This window comes from Leucopleurus acutus (genome assembly GCF_964270905.1).
Source record: "Leucopleurus acutus genome assembly, chromosome: 2".
NCBI lineage: Eukaryota > Metazoa > Chordata > Mammalia > Artiodactyla > Delphinidae > Leucopleurus > Leucopleurus acutus.
This window is the reverse complement of record NC_139143.1, coordinates 53,842,933-53,866,973: the sequence shown is the minus strand read 5'-3', so window position 1 is coordinate 53,866,973 and position 24,041 is coordinate 53,842,933. Positions and strand designations below refer to the sequence as shown.

The window sequence follows — 24,041 nt, the reverse complement described above, 5'->3', positions numbered from 1 at the left end:
GGAACTGAAGGTGGATCCTTGGAGAGTGTTAATGCCAGGAGGTGCTGGCCAGGTTGTCTGGATGCTGAGCTATGGTCTCCTGTTGGTGGGCCCCAGTCGTGTGGCTCCTGCCTGCATTGTCGGGTCCTACCAGGCTTGTCCCTCTGGTCTCTTTCTCTAAGTACATTGTGTTGGACAAGCGGGAAGGAACACCATGTTCAGTAATTATGCTACTTCAAATGGGGAACATTTGGGCTGATTTCAAATAACTGTTTTAGAGTAGACTGCAAATTTTGGTAACATTTACAAGGTCCTAATAACTCATAACCTGTAATCCTAGATGTTCCTCAATAGCTTTTCAATGGCTGAAGATGAACGTCAAGGCTAGGGAAAAGCTTCTTACCCTCCCTTTATGTGTTTGTGGTCTCAAACCCCACTAAACATCACCGAAACCATGGTAGGTATGTGGAAAGACTGCCCAGTGCAGAGTCAGGAACGAACCCGTCAGGAGCAGAACAGCATCTGCTGGTACATTAGGGAGGAGTGGTTATTCCTCACCTGATTTTGCTTTGTCCTCGTAGGTCTGTTTTCTCTCAGCTTCTTACCGTTTGTTTTCTTTAAGTAGATGATCACACAGAATGCGTTTTTTGACTGAGCTGTACAAAATCGATGAAGTTCCCAAAAGTCCTGTGCATTTCTTGAGAGCAGCATGAGAACTGAAGTGCTTTTTTTTGTTTTGTTTTTTAAAGGGACATTGATTTGTGCTACCTGAAAATGGTTATTTATACTTTCAATTTGTTTGGCCCTCTGAGGACATCGTCCTTTAAAAGTTCTTTGTCATGGAAAGCTTAGCAAAGATTTAAATTTCAGCAAAAACAAAACCAAACCCTTGATTTTTCAGATGGTTGAGTTTTAGAAGCGCGGCTCTAGACTCTAACTGACAGTCAGGACATGCACAGTCAAGGTTGGCTGACTTATCCATTTTGGAATCTCTGGTCCCTAGTGAAATGTTGAGAACGAAACAAGTTACCAAAAAATGTTGTTGAAATAAATAAATAGCACAGTTTTCTTGGGCAGATTAGGAACAAGTATACAAGTGCCAGATGCTTCCAAGATTCCATTATACTAGTATAATATTACATATAACTCCCTTCCTATCTTTTTAGGGAGTATATACTGAACATAATTTTAAATTGTCTTTCATGGCTCAGATGACCATTTTTAACTATAGCTATTGGTGATACGCTAAAGAGGTCACTGACCACGCAGGTGACCTAGGACCTGAGGCAGAGGAGAAATAGATCCCTTCTTTTTTTTTTGAATTTTATTTTATTTTTTATACAGCAGGTCCTTATTAGTCATTCATTATATACACATCAGTGTACACATGTCAATCCCAATCGCCCAATTCATCACCTCCCCACCACGACCACTTTCCCCCATTGGTGTCCATACCTTTGTTCTCTACATCTGTGTCTCAATTTCTGCCCTGCAAACCAGTTCATCTGTACAATTTTTCTAGGTTCCACATATATGTGTTAATATACGATATTTGTTTTTCTCTTTCTGACTTACTTCACTCTGTATGACAGTCTCTAGATCCATCCACGTCTCTACAAATGACCCAATTTCAGTCCTTTTTATGGCCGAGTAATATTCCATTGTATATATGTACTACATCTTCTTTATCCATTCATCTGTCGATGGGCATTTAGGTTGTTTCCATGACCTGGCTATTGTAAATAGTGCTGCAATGAACATTGGGGTGCCTGTGTCTTTTTGAATTATGGTTTTCTCTGGGTATATGCTCAGTGGTGGGATTGCTGGGTCATATGGTAATTCTATTTTTAGTTTTTTAAGGAACCTCCATTCCCACCAAGAGTGCAAGAGGGTTCCCTTTTCTCCACACCCTCTCCAGCATTTGTTGTTTGGAGATTTTCTGATGATGCCCATTCTAACTGGTGTGAGGTGATACCTCATTGTAGTTTTGATTTGCATTTCTCTAATAATTAGTGATGCTGAGCAGCTTTTCATGTGAGAACTCCCTTCTTTAAGAGCCCCCCCCATGTCTCTTTGTGAAAAGAGGTTTCTAAGAGAATTCATCTGCTCAACATATATTGCAGACCTACTGTGTGCCTGACCTGTGCCAGAGGGAATCTAGAGAGGAATAATTAGGACATGGTCATGACCTTGGAAATCTGTCTGGTGAAGGAGACAGACACATAAACACCTAAGAGTGGAAGATGTGAGTGGCACAGTCATCCAGGCTGTGACAAAGTGTAGGAGAGCTCACTGACCTTCGATTTGTCTGCACACAGCGGCCTCTGCCTTCACAGCCCTGGCATGTCCACACAGAGGCTGGCCTGCCCACCCCCAGTGCTGCAGAAACAACGGCACTGCTCAGGGTTCTCTGTGCAGGAGCTGCAGTGGGGCCATGAGCCTCTCCTGCTGCAGAGGTGCTGTTTCTTGGCTTCTGTCTGTATTCGGTCCTGCCTGCTTATCTTTGGTTTAGTTCCTAAGGAGAACTAAGCTGCCACAGTTTACCTCTCATCTCTCTTTCCATCTCTTCTTTCTAGTCTCTTTTGCCTCTGCCCCTTTCTTCGTAAAGTTCATCACCATCCCATTAAGTCATGATGATGGTGATGATAATGACAGTAACTATCATGTATTGATTTTTTTACTAATTGCCAGGGGCTGTGCTAAGCACTTTACATATATTGTCTCATCTGCTCCTCTCAAAATTCATGCAGTCTTATCCCATCTTGTAAATGAGAACCCAAGGCTCTGTGAAGTCAATAACTTGCCCAAAGCCACACAACTCCTTTCCTTTACAAAATCACAAAATGCTGGAGGTAATCTTTGCATCTCTAGAATTTTTATTGTGCGTGTGTGTGTGTGTGTGTGTGTGTGTGTGTGTGTGTGTAACAGAGGGAGACTGAGTCCTTCACCAACAAAGTGGTTTTATCTGTTTGCTTTCTCTACGTTTTTGGGACACTTCCAGAAATTGAGCTGTTCTGGTTGGAACTTGAAGGTTCTAGCAGGCAGAATTTCAGATGGCCAAGGCTTTCCCTTAGGGACACTCATTTCAGTGAACAGCTCTCAGTCCAGCAGGCAAGTAATGGGTTTACTCAATCACTGGGTCATTGCTGACTTCCTCTCAGACCTGGGATTGTGTGGCCTGAGGCAGAGCACTGGGAGAAAGAAAGCACTGTTAGGCCAGACTTTGCAGCAGTCTCTGATGGATGAGTTCGTTTGTTTTAGTAGGGAGGGGAAAAAAGGAGGAAAGGGGTTCTTGTGAGAGGAAAGAGGAATGCACGTTTATATTTTGAGAGAAACACTTTTTCTAGTGTTCGCATCTTATCAAAGTGTTACTACATTGCTTCGTTCAAAGTTTTTATAATTCTGAGGATATTAAACATACATCTACTCAAATATTAGCACCAGAATCCACAAATAAAACAGCAGCAGGCTTTTCTTGTTTTTATACAATTCTCACGTTTGCTTCTAATGGTTAGTTTGGGTAATTTGTACCTTTTGTATCTGTTGGTCATATTTCTTTGTATCTACCACAGTAACCAGTTTAAGGCTGAGAAACAAGTTTCTGCATTAAGTTTAGAGATTGAATTGAATCAGAAATGTGGACTACAGTAGCCTTGTATAAAAGTTGAGTCTTTGTAATTCAGTAAGGAAAACATCCCATGTCTTTTTTCCAGTGTGTGCCTCAGACAAAGGTCAGTGGCATTCAACCCTTGTCCTTAGCACCACGAAAGTAACATCCAGATTTCCAAGGGATTAATCCAGCTGCAGTTCTGTTCTAGTTTATGTTGTTAAAGGGGATCAGCTGCTCAAGACTGACGTGACATCTGTTTCACTGTCCTCCTCCTCGGTAAATGAAGGTCTCTTACCCGAGGGTCTCTTTCCAAGGGTCTGCTAAGAGTAGCACATTTGCTGGATGTTACTACATTTCTTGTTGCATAAAATAAAGCTGAGACAAGCACTAATTTAATTAGCTTGAAATATCCTATGACTTTGAAGAACATCTCTGATCCCTTTTTTCCTTGCCATGTCCATTAGTCATTGCAATTTTATTTTACTTTACTTTATTATGTTTATGATCTGTTAGCCGTGTCTGAATGCTGGCCCTTCAAAGGCAAGGAATCGTTATCTGTTCTTCACAATGCATTTCAACACACAGGTCGCCCAGGATGTCCTTCATTGGCCATGCAGGAAGGATCATGACTTATCTGCTTAGATTAGAATCAAATTGTGCTTTTTTAAGTAACTCATACTTATTCTATTTACATGTTTTAGTCATTTCTTGATTTTTATTTTTCCTTTCCAACTGTTTTCTCTCATTTTCTCCAGGGCCACATATGGGGGCAACCTGATTCTACCCAGTGCTCCTGAAAAGCCATGAGTCTGATAGGTGATGTCAGGCATCTGGCAGAGCAGAGTATGCACAGAACATTACCTTGCATTTTATAAGTGCTTTGCGCAGCATTTCATAATCTACCTAGATTTTCAAAACAATCCAAAAAAAGAAGGAAAACAGCCGTTACTACTAGGATACTGGCAAGGAAATCACATGGATTTGTCCCAAGTGACATGCTGAACCAGCAGCACAGCTGTCAAAAGATCCTGGTCATGGGTGTCTTGGTACAGAAGATTCCCCACTGATGCAGGTTGGCAGCTTCCCGCAAATCCCCTTGGTATTCTGAGTCTTGGAGGTGGAAAAAGAAGGAGAACTCCAGAAGTCCATGAATAGCCACCATTGGCCTTGATCACAGAGGAGCAAATCCAGAAACGGCCTACTTCTTCTGCATAGTTTCACCCTGGTGTGGATGGGTGGCTTTAATCAAGATCTGGTATTTTCGTCTCTTGCCTTCACAGAAGTAGTGCCAGCCATGCATGAACTGTGTGAACACATCTAGGTAATACAAGAACAGAGTTTTCAGCTACAGGGTAAAGGCACCAAACTCCTAAGTCCTTAGCTGAAGAACAATTATTCCGCAAGCTTTTTCTATCCAGCTCTCTATAAGAAACATTTAAAAATTTTATTTTTATCCATTAAAGGCAGAATAGAAAACAGGAAATAAGAGAGCTAAGCCTTGTTCATTTTTTCACTTGATATGCAATTGAAATCAACACCCTTGGGCCAAAACATAATAATCTTTAGACCTCCTAGGGCTTCCTGAAATATTTTGGAAAAAAAAAACTTGCAAGTATATCCTAATTGGGTCAGTGCTGAAATAAAGTTTCTAAATAAACCGAGTCTAGGTGAGAAATGGCCTTTTTATAAGTGGTAATTTCATCCTCAGCATCACTTGGACATAAGTTCAGGTAGGTCATAGAATAAAAGGAAGAGGCTCAGGGCTTCCCTGGTGGCGCAGTGGTTGAGAGTCCGCCTGCCGATGCAGGGGACACGGGTTCGTGCCCCGGTCTGGGAAGATCCCACATGCCGTGGAGCGGCTGGGCCCATGAGCCTGCGCGTCCGGAGCCTGTGCTCCGCAAGGGGAGAGGCCACAACACTGAGAGGCCCGCGTACTGCAAAAAAAAAAAAAAAAAAAAAAAAAAATTGAAAAAGGAAGAGACTCAGAGAGAGGCAGCCCAGCCTTGGTACTGAGGCAGGCATGTAACCCTTGTGACCAGGGCTCAGCATCCCCACTCCCTTTCCAGTGCTCCTTCCACTTGTCGCCTTGTCTCCTCGTCCTCATACCTCACTGCGGAGACCCAACAAAAATGTATCATCTGGCATAGGCCTTACTATTGTTATGTTTCGGAGAGACACCTCTGTACAATTATTACTTGTGGAAGTGAGAGTTTTCCCATAAAGAAAGCAGAAGCAGATATTCCTGTTTCTTTGGCGTTAATAGCATATTGTCAATTGTCATGCCACTAAATGAGTGTGATACGAGGAATAAATATCTTCTGTGATGCCAGCAATTGCTGGGTGATAGGAAGATTTGACTTTTCCAGAGTATCCTCACGTCAAATGTGACATCTCTTTGTGTATAATCTTTAACATGCACAATGAAATGTGAAATGGTGTTAACAGTAGCCCAAGGATACCAAAGCTTCAAGATTAGGAATCACTTTCAGGCTGTCTTTCTTCTTCCCCCCAGTGGGCTGCTGTATTAACACTCATTACAGCGAAGCAGAACAGATGGGCAAACAGACTGATTAGTTATTTATATGTATATATTTTTCTTTGTGAAGCTTAGATGTTGGCTCTTTCTTCAATAAAAGAAAGGAATTTTTAGATGTTGCCTTGTCTTGAGTTCCCTTTTTAATCAAAGGAAGAAAGGGGGTACTTTGCTCCTGATCTAATAATAATGTGCCTATTATCCTTTTCTTAACTGCTGACTTCATAGCTCTCTGTACCCATTGCAATCAGAATTCGATTTTCTCCAACCCTCCAAGCTGCATGTGGTGTCTTCGTGTTCTTTCTGGCCTAGGATTTCTTTATGGAGTTTATCACTTTTAATTCATTTTTCAGAAGTGTCCTTCTTGACAAGGAAACTGTCTATAGTTTTTTTGGCTTTTCCATCCAAAATGAAAAAATACATGATTAATTGGTGGAAAGTGAAATTATCCATAATATTCCATAAATAGAAATATTTTCCATAGCCTTTTTTAAGAAGATCAGATATTGCTTTGATTTTTCTTAAAACAGATTTTGCATATTTTATTCCTTCCCAATTTTATAAAAGTAGGTTTTTTGATGAAATTATGCTTCCAGTTCAAAAAGTTAAGGTAAAGAAAAAAGCCATCCACAATTCCATTTCTGGATATATATATTCAAAGGAAATGAAATTATTATCTTGAAGAGACATCTGCACTCCCATGTTCATTGCAGCATTATTCACAGTAGTCAAGGTATGGAAACAAGTGTCCTTCAGTGAATGAATGGATCGAGAAAATGTGAGACAACACACACACACACAGAGGAATATTATTCAGCCTGATTATGAAAGAAATCCTGCCATTCCCAACTGTATGGATGAACCTGGAAGGAATTAAGCTAAGTGAAATAAGCTAGACAGAATCTTATATGTAGAATCTTAAAAATAAAAAAGTCAAACTTACGGAAACAGAGAGTAGAATTGTGGTCGCCAGAGGCTGGGGAATGGGAAAAATAGGCAGAGGCTGGTGAAAGGGTACAAACTTTTAGTTATAAGATGAATAAGGTCTGAGGTATAACATGGTGACTGTAGTTGATAACACTGTATTATATAATTGAAAGTTGCTAAAAGAATAGAACTTGTGGATGCATCAAAAAAAAAAAAGTAAATATGTGAAGGGATACATGTGTTAATTAACTTGGTGGGAATCCTTTCACAATGTATATAGTATATTGAATCATCCTGTTGAATATAGTATATTGCAGTTTTGTCAGTTATTCCTCAATAAAGCTGAAACAATAAAAAGAAACCCATCTGCACTGGAAAAAAAAAAGCCATCATAAATCCATAATCTTTTCTTATAAAAGGGCAAATGTATCACACATATATAACATGCATAAAAAAGTAATGGACTTACTTGTATACAGAAAAGAGCTTCCTCAGGTTATAATGTGAAGTGTCCTGGAACAATAATTCCCCTTAGGATATCTAAAATAGTCTGCAGAGTCTTGAGGCATAGTGTAAGGAGAGGAGGGATAAACGTGCACAGCTGAAGGTTTTTTAGTCTTTTGGAGAAATTTTGAATTGGATTTACAGATTTGTTAATGTATTTTATCAAAGCAAGAAAATTATTCTATAAAGATGGCACTGTATGAGGTTAATGCATAGCATTATGAAGGGACTACAGCTTCTAATTTCATGATATAGGATAATATAGCCATATAGCCACTTGGGGAGATTTTTACACAAAGCCGTGGGCTATTAATTGGAGCCCGTGTTTTTGAGGTGCCCAGTGATCCTATCATATAGATTATTTAGTTTTAAAAAATCATCCTCAGTGGGACTTGGTATTAGAAGATTCCATCAAACATCAAAGAGATGCTTCAGTTTAATTCTCACACTGTGATCTGTGACTTCAGAAATAGCATGCTGTTAATAACAATATGTGAGAACGAGACTCAGATCTTCTTGTTGCCTTCGGTCTCTGCATGCTCATTTGCACCCTCAGTTACCTCTCTAAGTGGGCTGGTTTCAGGGAGGTGAATGAATAGATGATGTGGGAGTTGGGAGAGAAAAGCTGAGCAAAACTAATGGAAAAATGGAAGCTAAAAAAATATGCTCGAATTTATGTGAAGGATAGTAGAAACTGAAGGGAAACTTGCTTGAGCAGATGATGGTGGCAGTATTTAGGGGTACATTTCTGAAGGTCTCCTCAATTTGAGGTCTCGGTTAGATTGAGGTTAATTAAGAGAATTTTCAGTAGAAATAAAACCTTGGCATTACATCAGGCTATAAAAGAGATGCAGTTCAGAAGTGTTTTAATGATGTTTATTCAGCTATGTTCGGGACTCAAACTCAACCTTTCTTGACATTCCCAATCTCGAGGCTGAATCAGGTGCCTGTGGGGTGAACTACCCTGTCATCCTATATTTAACCGGCAGTTGCTGTACCACATTGTTGTGAAACTGGTCTTTCTCACGATCACCTTTCTCTGAGTGTTCATATTCTATGGGGATGGATGGGGAGGACACTGTATCTTGTCCTGTTTATCTCTATATACCCAGTGTCTGCCAAAAACGTGTCTGTCGGTTTAGTAGTTTTCAATAAATATCTGTTGATTAAATGAATGAATGGATGGACAATTGTTTATGTGCAGAATCCAAATGACATAGTAAAAAACTTTCCCCAGTGACCAATGGTTAATTTTGAGTGTTGGAGATCCTCTGCCTCTCAGATAACTTCATAATTATCTCCTTCGAAATGGGCAAAATATTAAAATATATTTCTGTCAAGGTTGTAAAACTTGAAAACCTCACTCTTAAAATTAACTGCTATAAAATACATAATGTGTGTGTTTCAAAAACAAAACCCGCACCTAATTGTGATTTGGAGAGAACTCACATTGAGTGATAGTGCTTTTTTTTTTTCTTTTTTTGCGGTATGTGGGCCTCTCACTGTTGTGGCCTCTCCCGTCGCGGAGCGCAGGCTCAGTGGCCATGGCTCACGGGCCCAGCCGCTCTGCGGCATGTGGGATCTTCCTGGACCGGGGCACGAACCCGTGTCCCCTGCATCGGCAGGCGGACTCTCAACCACTGCGCCACCAGGGAAGCCCCGAGTGATAGTGCTTTTAAAAAATATAATTAAATGAAGACTTCTCAAGTCATCACTTGAATTGGATGTGTCTAATTAGAATCGCGTCTAATCTGCTTATTAACATGCCTCTCACTTCCATGCCTGAATAATAGAGAAGTCCTTTGAAAAGGTTTTTTATGTTTTATTTTTGTTTGCCTGCTGCAGTGATTCAACTTTTCAACTTTTTTTTTTATTCAAGTAAGATTTGTTGCTACAAACAGAACTTCTAAAACAGAAGAAACAGCGCACAGTGCTTTTCGGGAATAGCAAAGAGTAATTCACGTCTTAGATTCTTACATTAACTTCTTGGGTAGATTGTGAGGCTGTCAGCGTGAAATAGGAGTGAGGAACAGAAAAGGAAGAGGACGCCCAGAGAGGAGGGTTGTAAACTGTCTCTGGATTTCTACTGTCCTTCTGGATTTTGCTAGGGTTTCCCACTCTCCTTCCTGTTTTTACTTTGTTTATTCTGAAGAGGCGGCAACAGACTGGGAGGGGAGGCGAGGTTTCCCCTCTCACTTCGGGTTGCTCTGCGGTGTACTATGTACGTGTGAGGTGGTTTTCCCACATTCCTTTTTGAAAAGTAAGGAATTCATTCTGGGAGCCCACACCTGTCACCTTACGTGGTGATGCTGAAAGGGAACGAGGGAGATGGGCCAAGCGGCAGCAGCAACAACCCTTAGCAGCCACCTGCTTACAGAGGAGTTTTCTCCCTTCTGCCTTTAGGACTGATTCCTGTCTCCTATCCTTCCTGTCTCATATTTCAGCGCTGTTTCTTTAAAAACTGTAGTAGGTCGACAGAGTGGATATCAGCACTACTAATTTAATGTCTCTCAAAGTGTGCTCAAATTTGGATCAAATGGACTTCCTACATCTTAGGAGGTTTTATAGTTTATCTTTAAAGTTGGATAAAGTTAGCAAGGCCTCCTCCAGGGCCTTCACAAGCATCAGCAGTGCAGTCCTCTTCCCTGCCCCGCCCCGACCTTGACCCCTTGGAACACACACACACACACACACTCTCTCTCACACACACACACACACACACCCGCCACGCACTTCCAAGTTCCAGTGTCTTAGCTCGGGCAGTTCTTCACATCTGGATGATGGTACTGTCCTTTCAGCCTGGCAAGTTTCTACCAAACGTTAAGACCCTACAGAATATCACTTCTTTTAATTCCTGCCTTTTCCCAGTCATCATTTAATCTGCTTCCTTGAATTCTACATTGCCATAGATTCCTGTGAATCATTTATCGTGGCACTTAATACACTGTATTGTGTAGGTTAAAAAAAAAAGTCAGCACATCTCCCCCATCTGGCCTGGAAGCTCTATAGACGAATATGAGTAGACCATCAGTGGAAATACTGTAGCTTTAATGACATTGCTGCTAACTATCATCAGAAGAGTTGTGTGTGTGTTTTCCATATAGCTTTAAAAAGGGGAAAATGTGTTAACATGAGGTTACCTAATAGTGTTGAGAAACTGATAAGCATTAACTAGGAAAAAAATCATCCTTGTTTGTAAAACATTACCAACTAACCCTATACTTTCTGTTAATGATTTTATATAACCAGTGATAGAAACTAGTCTGGAGAACTATACAAAGACATGGTTAGTATTATAGCCATTGAGTTGATGTTGAAATTTGTATTTGCTTGGCTTGATGTAAGATCATTACCTGTGTTATCTAAGTTCATTTATTAGATTGATTTAGAATTATCTTTTAGTACTGGGCTAATTTGAAAATTTCCCTTTGCTGAGATTAGGTGGTTTAAATGATAGAATTTCTATGTCCATAGATGTGGTCAATGCTCTAGGAAGGAGGGCTTAGGGGAACCAATTTTGTTGGAAGAGAAAACTTGCAGCTGCCTTTGTGTAGCACTGTTCTTGACACTGAGAAACGTCAGTTGTTCCTAAAGCGGAGAGGAGAGTAGTGGAATATGGGTGCTGATGAAGCTTCTTTTGCTCTGCCGTGGGTGTGAGGGGTAAGGGCCTGTGTTACAGTGGGACGGATGGAGATGAAGGCATCGGTAGATGTTTCAAAGTGAACATCTACAAGACTGGAATGGCTTGATAAGGATGATGAAAAAATAAATAAAAATGAGCAACCTGAGCATGACACATCTTGAGAATTTGGATGGTGACCTTGAGTGGGGCAGGGGAAGGTAAATTCACTCCAGGTAACTAGGGGATTATCTCCTTTGTGGTTTATCCATAAATGCGCTTGCAGCCTTTAGTAAAGGTCAAACAGAGGCATAAAGGCTCTGAAAGAGGTGGACGAGCACCTCATTTTCTTCCCTTCATATTCCTACATCTGCTCAGTCTTTAAGCATTCAGCTAACTAAGCAGAAAATTGACAAAAAGTACATTCAAGTCCTTTCCCCCATCTCCTTCCTTCCCAAACAGTATCGCCTCAAGTAAAATAAAGTATTGAATCATTTATGGAACCCACTGGAAATGCTAGCCCATGTTCCAACCCACCTCCTCCTGGCAAAATCTGAGGAGCTAGGAAGAGCTGGCCTGTGTGCAGGACAGGATGAGGAGGTTGGAGGACTTCTCCCAGCCTCTGGAACTCGATGGATCTCATCAATGTCCTTTCCTCCCTCTGAAGCTTTTTGAGATTCCGGAACATTAGCAAACCTATATAGCCCATTAAGTTTGTGTGTGGCAAGTAGGAGTGCTCAAATATTTATTTGAATAAATAAATAGAAATTTTTTTAGCTCCTGAAAAAGTCCAGCCACACCTAGAGTCTGTCATACAGAGTGAAGTAAATAAGCAAGAGAAAAACAAATACCGTATGCTAACACATATATATGGAATCTAAAAAAAAAAAAAAAGGTTCTGAAGAACCTAGAGGCAGGACAGGAATAAAGATGCAGACATAGAAAATGGACTTGAGGACATGGGGAAGGGGAAGGGGAAGCTGGGATGAAGTGAGAGAGTGGCATGGACATATATACACTACCAAACGTAAAATAGATAGCTAGTGGGAAGCAGCTGCATAGCACAGGGAGATCAGCTCAGTGCTTTTTGACCACCTAGAGGGGTGAGATAGGGAGGGTGGGAGGGAGATGCAAGAGGGAGGAGATATGGGAATATATGTATATGTATAGCTGATTCACTTTGTTATAAAGCAGAAACTACCACACCATTGTAAAGCAATTATACTCCAATAAAGATGTTAAAAAAAAAAAGTCCAGCCACAGAACACTCTTAAGACATAAATCACAGCAAGATCCTTTTTGACCCACCTCCTAGAGGAATGGAAATAAAATCAAAAATAAACAAATGGGACCTAATGAAACAAAATCTTTTGCACAGCAAAGGAAACCATAAACAAGATGGAAAGACAACCCTCAGAATGGGAGAAAATATTTGCAAATGAAGCAACTGACAAAGGATTAATCTCCAAAATATACAAGCAGCTCATGCAGCTCAATATCAAAAAATCAAACAACCCAATCCAAAAATGGGCAGAAGACCTAAATAGACATTTCTCCAAAGTAGACATACAGATTGCCAAAAAACACATGAAAAGATGCTCAACATCACTAATCATTAGAGAAATGCAAAGCAAGACTACAATGAGGTATCACCTCAAACCGGTCAGAATGGCCATCATCAAAAAATCTGCAAACAGTAAATGCTGGAGAGGGTGTGGAGAAAAGGGAACCCTCCTGCACTGTTGGTGGGAATGTAAACTGATACAGCCACTATGGAGAACAGTATGGAGGTTCCTTAAAAAACTAAAAATAGGGCTTCCCTGGTGGCGCAGTGGTTGAGAGTCCGCCTGCCGATGCAGGGGACGCGGGTTCGTGCCCCGGTCCAGGAAGATCCCACATGCCGCGGAGTGGCTGGGCCCATGAGCCATGGCCGCTGAGCCTGCACATCCGGAGCCTGTGCTCCGCAACGGGAGAGGCCACAGCAGTGAGAGGCCCGCGCACCGCAAAAAAAAAAAAAAAAAAAACTAAAAATAGAACTACCATATGACCCAACAGTCCCACTGCTGGGCATATACCCTGAGAAAACCATAATTCAAAAAGATAGATGGGGCTTCCCTGGTGGCACAGTGGTTAAGAATCCGCCTGCCAATGCAGGGGACATAGGTTCGAGCCCTGGTCCGGGAAGATCCCACATGCCGTGGAGCAAGCAAGCCCATGAGCCACAACTACTGAGCCTGCGCTCTAGAGCCTGTGAGCCACAACTACTGAGCCCGCGTGCCACAACTACTGAAGCCTGCACGCCTAGAACCCGTGCTCTGCAACAAGAGAAGCCACCACGATGACAAGTCTGCACACTGCAACGAAGAGTAGCCCCCACTCGCTACAACTAGAGAAAGCCCGTGCACAGCAATGAAGACCCAACGCAGCCAAAAATAAAATAAATGTATATAAAACAAACAAGTAAAAAAAAAAAAAAAGATGTACCACAATCTTCATTGCAACACTATTTACAATAGCCAGGACATGGAAAGAACCTAAATGTCCATTGACAGATGAATGGATAAAGAAGATGTGGCACATACATACAATGGAATATTACTCAGCCATAAAAATGAACAAGATTGAGTTATTGTAATGCGATAGATGGACCTAGAGTCTGTCATACAGTGAAGTAAGTCAGAAAGAGAAAAACAAATACCGTATGCTAACGCACATATATGGAATCTAAAAAAAACGGTGCTAATGAACTTAGGGGCAGGACAGGAATAAAGATGCCGACATAGAGAATGGACTTGAGGACACGGGGAGGGGGAAGGGTAAGCTGGGACAAAGTGAGAGAGTGGCATGGACATATATACACTACCAAATGTAAAATCGATAGCTAATGGGAAGCAGTCGCATAGCACAGGGAGATCAGTTCGGTGCTTTGTGACCACCTAGAGGGGTGGGATAGGGAGGGTGGGAGGGAGACGCAAGAGGGAGGGGATATGGGGATATATGTATACATATAGCTGATTCACTTTGTCATACAGCAGAAACTAACACAACATTGTAAAGCAATTATGTTCCAATAAAGATTAAAAAAAAAAAAAGTCCAGCCACGTGTTGTGCAGGGCACAGGCCTTCTGACCTTGCTTTTCAAGTGGGGGTCAGATGAGAGTGACCCGTGCTGCATTTCCTTCTTCGGCGCTTGGTCGCACCCCAGTCCAGTGGGGTCGGGCGGGAATCACCACGGAGACTGAGACACTGGCTTCGTGTCCCATATTCTGATCTAGCGCTCTCTTCTTGCAGGTGCGTACGTTTTGACCGACTCAGCAAGAAGGTGGATTTTCCTTGTGTCTAAAGAGAATAAAATGTCCCCGTGTCTGTAGAGATGCTTTGCAGTTCAGCCCGGCTGAAGCTGACCGAATGAGACTATGGGCTGTGCCTCTGCGAAGCATGTTGCCACTGTTCAAAATGAAGAGGAAGCCCAGAAAGGGAAGAACTACCAGAATGGAGACGTGTTTGGTGGTAAGTGCAGTTGAGTTTCATCCTTGGCCCCTCCATCCAGGCCTTTCATGTGAACAATTGCAGTGTTCCTGTGTTCTGTTTGCTGGGGGGCGGGGTGGGGTGCAGGGGTGATGGGGGTTGTGGGTAGAGGGCTGATGAGAGATGATAAAAATCAAGGCAGATCTTTTACATTGGACAGTTTTCATCATAATTTATACCTAGAAGACTTTGAGGAGGATCATGGAGGTTTTATGCAGAGCTCACATTTAAATCAAGCTTTGAAGAACTAGTAGGACATAAACAGGTGCACGGGACAGTGGCCACAGGGTGTCCTGGTCCAGAACTGTAGGACTGAGCACATGGAGGTACAAAAGCGGGCAAGGATTTATAATGGAGGGAATGACATATTTTTTGGAGTTTATTATAAGTTTATAAGGAATTACTCTTTCTGTGAATTAGAAATGCTCGGTTTCAAAAACACAATTACAGTGAACTTAGAAATCGTCTTTTAACCATCCTGTGATGATTCATAGTGACTTGAGACTATCTAGTGCAGAGGTCACAAACTACCAACCCATGGCCACATCTGGTTTACAAATATGTTTTCTTTGGCCCCCAGAGAATTTTAAAATAAAAAAGCAAGGCGGCCTTTAAAAATCAGGATGTTTCACACAAAACCCCAAATTTCTTGAGAAGGTCTGACAACACTGATTTTCCATTTCCTTAGGCAACAGTTGGTGGAACGGGGTAGCAGTTGCCGGTTCAGTCCGAGTATGGCCTCCAGTAAACGGCTGAGCGCTCCCCGTGAACGCACATCAGGCCCAGTTCACTCACTGACGTTCCATGCCTGGCCACTTACAGCCTTTTGAGTTTGCCTAATCTTGAGTTTGTCCTTTGGAAGATCAATGATTACCCTGATGCAGGGTGGCTATGGGTTTGTACAAAATTCCAGTTAGTCCAGGCAGATGAAGCAGTTTTTGCTGAATTACCTTAACAATAATACCCAAGACTTGACATTTTCATGGTACTTTTATTCATAAAAGCACCTCTACATCTCTTATTCAGTAAAGAACCTCATTGCAATGATGTTTACATGTCAACAACTCAAGTTGCACTATTCAGTCTCCGTCAAGGAATTCTATTGCGTTTCAATCTCTAGCTTTTGATCCATTGCATTGGTTGTTCCAGTCCCCTGGGGAAGAATTGGGAACAATGTGGAAGGGGTAATGCTCTGTTACAAGTGGACTCATGTATATGGATGGAGGAAGATTTCATTTTGGTTTGTTTTAAGGAGATGTATTTGTTGCCTGGAACAAATTTGCTTCTAGTGGTCACTACCAATAGAAACAAGAACTGTGGAGAAGAGGGACATATGAGCATCTTAATAAAGTAGAATCCAGCTCTTTGAAACCACACCTTCTGGGAAAACAGCTAATGGGAACTAGAGTCATTACTGTTACTCTCAAACACTTAACTTTTAAGAGGAAATAATCTAATATCAGGGATTTGTTTAAATTAGCTTCTATGTGAGGTTCTGTGTCATTGTCATTTTTGTAATTAGAGCTACCACTTATGGCACCTTCACCATATGTCAGACACCAAGAAGCATTTACATTCATTTTCATGTTGAATTTTCATAACAATCCTGTGAAATCTGTGCCATCTTAATTTTACAGATTTGGAAGCTGGAGCACAGTGTGACTAACTGATCCAAAGTTACTCAGCTACTAAGCGGTAGAATCAGATGTCTCAGACTCCAAAGTCCACATTTCTTTCTCAATGTCATTTCCTGCTGCCTCCCATCCGTCACTCATTCCTTAACGCGAAAAAGTATTCACTGGCCGGTACACGGTGTGTCAGACCCTTTGCTAAATGCCATGGAGGATACAGAGAGAAACCTTGCTTTCTGGGAGTTCGTAAGAGGATGAAGAAGTGTTATGAGGCAGAATAAGCCAAATACCAGAAAAGGAAAAGACATACACATCGTGATAAGAGTCAGAGGGTTGAGAGACTGCCTTAAAAGGTGGGATCAGAGCAGATTTCTTATAGAGGTGACAGCTGACCCTGGCCCTAAAGGACTGGAGAATCTAAACCTGTCGGATGAAGGGTGTAGGAAGGAACTAGATGAGGAAAGGCTAGACGTGATGTGACCCATATTCAAGAATTACAAGTAATCCAGTTCGAATGTAATATAAAATATAAGTGAGAGGGAATTGGGTACAAAACTAAGTTAGAGTTATTAAATTATGGAGAATGTGCAATACCAAATTACAATCTGTAGAAAGGGAACCTTAGATTTGTGAGAGCAAAAATTTAGTGATATTCAGTATATTCTATTAATATTTTGCTTGTCAATGAGACCATCTAACCATTCATTTGCTAATATGGTTACAACTTTTATAGCTAAGAAGGCGTTCTGTTGTTCTAAAGTACCACGTGTAGTTTGCAAATGTTCGCATCTAATAAAGGAGTCTTGTATTAGTCAACTATTGCTGGGTAATAGACAGCCTCAAGATCTTAGTGGCATTCAGCAATAATCATGTCTTTCTTGATCACGAGTTGCTTGGTCAGCTGGATTGGCTCTGCTCCATGTCTCTCTCAGCTTCCTCCTGGGACCAGTGAGCCAAGGTGGGGGGTATGCTCTTCTTTTGCAAAAGGGTAAAATTATAAGTGATACACATGGTGCCTCTTAAGCTTAGGCTTAGACCTGGCACACTGTCACTTGCACCCACATTTTACTAGCCAAATCAAGTCACGTGAACAGGCTCAAAGACAAGGGGCAGAGAAGTCCATCTGACCACAGCACATTCATGGCAAGGGTATGGATGTAGAGAAGGGTCAAGAATTGGGGCTAATAATTCAGTCTACCCCATGCCTGCCCCAGTCATTGCTGTCTGTGTGGCTCCATGCCATAAAGTGCACTCAAGGCCTCTGCCAGCTTCTCTTCATCCTCCTGGTACTCACACTGAAGTTTCATTCACTCCAGCATTCGTCATCTTGTTACTCTTTCTTACATCAGCATTTGCAGGTTTGTGGCATTGTGTTAGATAAAGCAGGAATACAGGGAGGGAGAGAGCTTCATGTACCAGTCCAGGGAGAGTTTTCCTAGCCCTACAGGGTTCTGGGGGTAGAATTGTCAGAATCCATTGTGAACGTCAGTACCAGTATCCTAGATGTTACTGAATGCTAGAGTTTGAATATGACAAGAGAAGGTCCTGTCTGTTTCTCCACTTGAATTAGTTTGCAAGCAGAAGTCTACAAAATCCCAATAGAACCACAGATGGTCACAGATGAATGGTAGATCTGGCTCACTTTTAGCCATTTGATATCTCTTGTCACCCATTGTTTCAGTGATCTATTATCACGTAGCAAAGGACTCCGAACTTAGCAGCACTGATTTATTATTTTTCCCAATTCTGTGGGGTGGCTAGGGTTCATCTGCTGGTTTTTTTTTTTTTTTTTTTTGCCTGGGCTCAGCCATGCAGCTGCATTCAGCTGGGAGCTCAGCTGGGCTCGACTGACCACGATGGCTTCAGACCTCTCTCCCTCTGGGTAGTCAAATTTTCATGTGGCAGCTAGCTTCCAACAGAGGAAGTAGAAGCTTCCAGGCCTCTTAAGACCTGGGTTTGAAAGTACAAGAATGTTATTTGTGCCGTGTTCTGTTGAGCAAAGCAAGTCACAAGACCAACCCAGAGTCGAGGGAGCACAAAGGCTCTGCATCTGTTGAGTCTGTGCCTTTGGGAGGGGAAGAACTGCTGGGAGCTGTCTTTGGAGATGGGTTACCACACCCATTGACAGAGGCAATGAGAACTCATGACTGGATTGTATTCCAACCTGGACAGTTATATTCTGCTTTCTAAATCACGCCTCTGTTTTCCACCGAATAAAATGGCCTCCTTCACTTTTCAAAAGCTTAATGCTTGAAAGACGTTATTACCACAGGTTGTTGAAGAGTTGACCAAGTCTGTGAAAGGTGGCACATTTGGGGATAGCTCTGAAGTATATGTCTCTGAGTGTGTGTACACACACACATTTGATCCTTTTCCTAAAAGTGTTCATTTAATTTCATAGCTTCTAAGAACATGCTGGGAAGCGTTGATAAGCAGTGTGTTTTTACAAATAGTAATTTCCATTTGTATGAAGGATTTTGGTCTCTGTGATATTTTGGTTATTTAGGAGATGATGCCAAAAGCTCAGCTTCCCTCTACACCGGTGCTGAATTGAACCTCAGAGACATATTTTTGGGTGAAGTAGAAAAGGATAGCTTTATTACTTTGCCAGGCAAAGGGGGACACAGCGGGCTCCTGCCTCGGAAAACTATGTGTCCCCACTTGGAGAGGATAGTGAGAAGTTTTATTGTAATGGTTCAAAGAAGGCATGATGAGCTTGTGGACATTCTTCTGATGGGTTGGTGGTGAGGTAAGTAGGAGTCAGCGTCATCAACCTTCAGGTTCCAACTTGTCTGGGGTCTACATGCTTGTGGGTAGCTACCATCGTTAACTTCTCCCACCTGGAGGGGGTTTCAGTATTTGCAAAACAGCTCAAAGATGTTGTTTGTATCCCCTGATGGGGAGCCAGGACCTTGCCCCAAGGCTGCACTGTTGTTTCTCTTGACTGTTTGTTTCTCCCTGGTCTCGCATCCCCTCCCTTCCCTAATTAACAACTGTTTGAATCTGCCTGCTGGGACTCAGGGAAGGTCATGGAGGCTGAACGAAGGCTCCTTCCTGTAATCAAAGAAATGGGGGAAACAGAAAGGCTTTGTGCCCAGGAGCCCCACAGGGCCCTGCTCGGTATCAGAGACCCACCACTCAAAATGTGTGGAACAGAATTGCTATAGAATATTCCACCATTGAGGATTAACTGACAAATGGGCATCTTGACTCCTAGATTTCATAGACTTCAGGAGATCATTGACAAGGAACTTTATCACGGATGTTGACCTATAGACTTTCTTTCTACTTTAAGTATAGGAGCATAAAAAGTTTCAGATCTAAAGTTGTGTCTCATTTCTGTGGCCCTTTCAGAAGTAAAAGCCGGGCCAGAAAGCTCCATCTCCAGATTGGAATTTTCCTTCCCTCAGTGGTTAGGGCAGATGTGAAAAGTGATCAGCATATCTGCTGAGGTCATTCAGAGGACAACTGAGCAGATTGCCAAGACCAGCTTGCATAAAGTAAGTGACCAACAGGCTCAAGTTATCAGGAACTAGTAAGGCAAGTTCTAAGAAAAGCCAGGTGCTTATTGGATTTCTTTCAACCACCATTCACTTAGACTATTAAAGTAGGTGCACAAAACAGATTCAGGCCTTATTAGGGAAATTTTCATATCCAACCTGAGATCATTATCTCTTCTGCTGCCCATCCCCAAGGGGGGAAACTCTTCAGTTATATTGACTTTCCTATTTGCGTGAAGGTCGCCATCATTCTTCCAGTAACGTAGACTTTAATCTTGCAGAGGCTTTAAACTTGAGGCCTTTGTCTCTCCCAGTTCCCAGACCTGTGAATCTCACTCTCTCCTAGCATCACTTCTCCTACCACCAGCATAGTTTAGGTTGTTATAAGTCCATAACCCAGAACAACGCAGTGTCCTCTGAACTGATGCTCCATTAGCCCTCTTTGTTGTTTGTTTGCTTCTTTGCTTTTGTTTCTAACTCTCAATCTTTTTGCACCCTTGCAGATGGTAGCAAGTTTTTCTGAAGTACTCCTTTGTCGATGTTAATTCTCCTGCACTCAGTTCTTAGACAGTAAAATCCTAAATCCTTAGTGAACATTCAAGACCTCTGACGATGGCTCTTACCCTCTTACCCACCTTGGCAGCCTTGTTTCATACTCTGTCCCTCATGTTTCCCGGTTCTTCAGCCAGAGGGACAGCTCACCCTGTGACCACTTTGTACGCCTGTGTCCTCCAGGTCAGATACACCATGACCTCTGCTTGGCATGGGCCCTTTCTCCTGCGTTCATCTCTTTAAATCCTGCTCTCTTTCCAAACTTGCATAAAGCTTTCCTAATAACTTCAGAAAGAATCTCTTTCCTGCCATCCCAGAGTATATTTTTACATACTTATGTATTTGGTTTATTTGCTTATATGTTTAATCTCATTATTTGTGTGTGTGTGTCCTTTGTCTTATGAGCTGCAAAAAGCCCCTGGAGGAAGGGACTGTTTGACCTTGAGAGGACGCAGGCTTCCAGGAGCCGGGGCCTGACCATGCCAGCTCCCCTATGATGAGGTGGCCTTGACTGACTAAGGACCAAGACGGTCCTCTTGTTTGTATGTGTCCCCTTAAGTGGAAGTGCTTAGATTATTAGAGTAAATTCTTCTGGAATGGTGGTGTATAAAAGAGCAGCAGTAAAGCTTTCTTTCACTTGGGCTCTATATTGCTGTGTGGCTTCAGTTCTGATCTGGTCCTTGGCTACATAAATCGAGAACATGTAGCAGGGTGTGTGTGTGTGTGTGTGTGTGTGTGTGTGTGTGTGTGTGTGTGTGTGTGTGTGTGTGTGTGTGTGAGAGAGAGAGAGAGAGAGGGAGAGGGAGAGAGAGAGATGGCGTTATGCCAATCTGTTACCCATCTAAAATACTATAGGGAAAAAGAATACTATAGGGAAAAAGAATACTATAGGGACCAACTTTACAGGTTATGGGGAAGATTAAATGAGAAAATAGATTTATACAGAAATTCAAAGCAGTTGGAAGCAAAGTAATAATTCACTGTTTCTTCCTGTAATAATTTCTGGTTGTGTAAAGTGAAGATTAATTAAAGATGAATTAATCTGTGTTTGTGTTTGTGAGATAGTAGCAGAGAGCATAATGTTTAACTCTCTGCCATCCAGTACAGTAGCCACTGGCCACTTGTGACTGTTAAGCATGTGAAATAAGGCTAATCCTAATTGACATGTGCTGTAATGTCACACGCGATTTTGAGGACTTACTATGTTAAAAAAGTATAAAATAGCTCACTAATTTTCTATTGATTGCATGTTGAAAGGATAATATCTTGGATATATTGAGTTAAATAAAGTCTATTATCAAAATTAATTTCCCTGGTTTCTTTTTACTTATCTCATGTCGCTGCTGGAAATGTTTCAAGTACTTACATAACTCACATTATATTTCTATTGGATACTGCTAGTTTAAGTCATTAGAAGGTAGTGTTGGTGTTGACGGTTTCCTTCAAGTTTCAGTTTTGGAGTTTACTTATTATTGAATCGAAGAGGAGAGGGGTTCAGCTGAGGCAGCAGCCCTCATTTTGTGCTTTGACTCTCCAGGTGGGAGGTGCATGCGGAGCGCAAGACCACGAGCGAGACAGAGATTGGGAGCCAGCCTGGCAGATGAGGTAGAGCAAACTCTAACTTGCTCATCTCTCAGTGCTAATTAGTGGTAGTCTCTAGCTGCCTCCCCTGTAGCTTTCCTGCTGGCCTCCAGAAGCTTCTTTTGACTTCTGAAGTTATTTCCCAAAGGTCAAAGAGGACATCTTCCCCTTCCCCCCGTCCTTTTTTTTTTTTTTTCAGTGAGTTGGTAAAGAACCTTAAAAGAGAAGTGTTTGATGGGTGTGTGATCGAGCTGGGTCCCAGTCATAAAAGCTGAAAAATATTTAAGTCAAGATGAGTGAGGAACCTGGCCCTGGGTTTAGTCTTTGCAGATTCCACAGGGTCTTGAGCTGAGCCTCAGAAAGGCCTTACAGGCTTTTAGTACACATGGGGCTAATGAAATGATAGAAGTCAGCCCACGTTGGCCCTGAGTTTCCATCTCACACTTCCGAAAGGAAAGTGCTTAGGCCAGTGTCTGACTCAGAGAAGGTCTCACAGTATCTTAGTTTCGTTTTCTGCTTTTAGATCGTTCCTGGGCCATTCTGATAGGTGCTTATCACTTTGACAGGAAAGAGGAGACAGGCCCAAACCGTGAGCACGTAAGGCAGTGATTGTGAGTTCCCTCCTACCAGCTGGGTTTCTTCCAGCTTCCCCACTTCCTGTGTTGTCTTTGACAAGGAGCCTCGTCAGTGCCTGAGTTTCCTTGTCTACAGTATAGAGAGAATAATGGTATCCACCACTCAGGGCTGTGTGGAGGATCAAACCACGGAAAGCACTTAGAGAGATGTCGGGTGTAATTAGCAGTTGAGCATGAGTTGTAACTGGGAGTAGCCTGGCCCAGCCTCTTCACTTTGGCCCCTTGCCACCTCAGAACAGCCCGCACTGGAGTGCCACGTGATGCAGGATTTAATCTAGCTGAGGTAGAGTCAGTCTGAATTTCTGTTTGGAAAAATCTTCTATGACAGAAAGTCTCGAAATGCACTCTACTTTATATATTTAAAGAAAGAAAAATCCAAGTGCTATTTTTCCTTCCCTTGCCAACGGTACCGTGAGCGTGTTCTTTCAATATTATATACAGAGGTAAGCCGAAAAGTAGGCCCGTCTGTCGCTTATTGCTACAAGGCAGCCTGACTGCAAGAGGAGGGACCGTCCGAGTTCTCAGATGCCATAGACGGGGATGTGCTGGCAGGGCCCTCGGTGGTGTCACTTCAGTTTTATGTCTTGAGGGTTTCCTTCAATTGCTCCCTTGCCCCTCCAGGTGCCTGGTCTTCTCTGTAGCTGCCTGGAACCCTTCCTCAGGCAGAAAATAGGACTGAATTTGGCCCTGGAGAAGGCAGCAGAGATGCTGCTGGGTGCCTCCCGGTGGCCTGGTACCATCCAGTGGAAGGCACAGAGGACTGGAGCTGTGGGCAAGGCTTGTTCTCTGCTGGGGGAAGTTCTAAAAAAGTGACTCAGCCACAAGGGAGAAGGTAGGAGGGTTTCTGTACCCATAGCATTTCTCCTCAGAGTTATTTTCTCCTGAATGACGTCAAAGAATTCAGAAATTCAAAACAATGTCCTCTTCCTGGAATCCTGGCTGATGTGGCAGAAAGGACCTGTTTTGCCATCAGCACCTGCCAGGTAGCACTTACCTAGCAGCACCTACCTGGTAGCAGCCACCTGCAGTGCACACCTGGCCATACCTGTCTGGTGCTTAGACCTCATTTAGGCCCCAGCTCTCTATAGAGAAGCGCAGTACCTACCTTCTGCACCTGGAGCCTTAAATGTGGCTGTTTCCTTTGCCCCTGAATTGTTAGCTGGCATCAAAAGCACAGACTCACACTTTACAGTTTATAAGGCCTTTTCACGAGCAGTTATAATCCCCACTTGATACAAAAGGAAACTGAAGAGCCCCGCCAGTTCACTTAACTGAAAAAGTGGGACTGTGCCTAGAATTAAGGATGCAGACTCTTGAAGAAGGGTGATTCCACTCTCAGGAATAAGATATCTGTCTTTGTCATTAAATCCGAACCCACTGCCAATGCAGGGGACACAGGTTCGTGCCCTGGTCCGGGAAGATCCCCCACACCGTGGAGCAAC

General features: G+C 42.5%; 1 protein-coding gene across 1 annotated transcript in view; it reads left to right on the top strand.

Annotated features, from left to right (window-relative positions):
- Positions 1–24,041, top strand: part of LOC309957939 (uncharacterized protein C1orf21) — a 226,242-nt gene that overhangs the window by 65,970 nt on the left and 136,231 nt on the right. The window contains exon 2 of the mRNA XM_082833493.1: positions 14,464–14,682. Within this exon, the coding sequence (XP_082689619.1) occupies positions 14,589–14,682 (94 nt within the window). The 5' untranslated portion in view covers positions 14,464–14,588. The remainder of the gene's footprint in view (positions 1–14,463; positions 14,683–24,041) is intronic.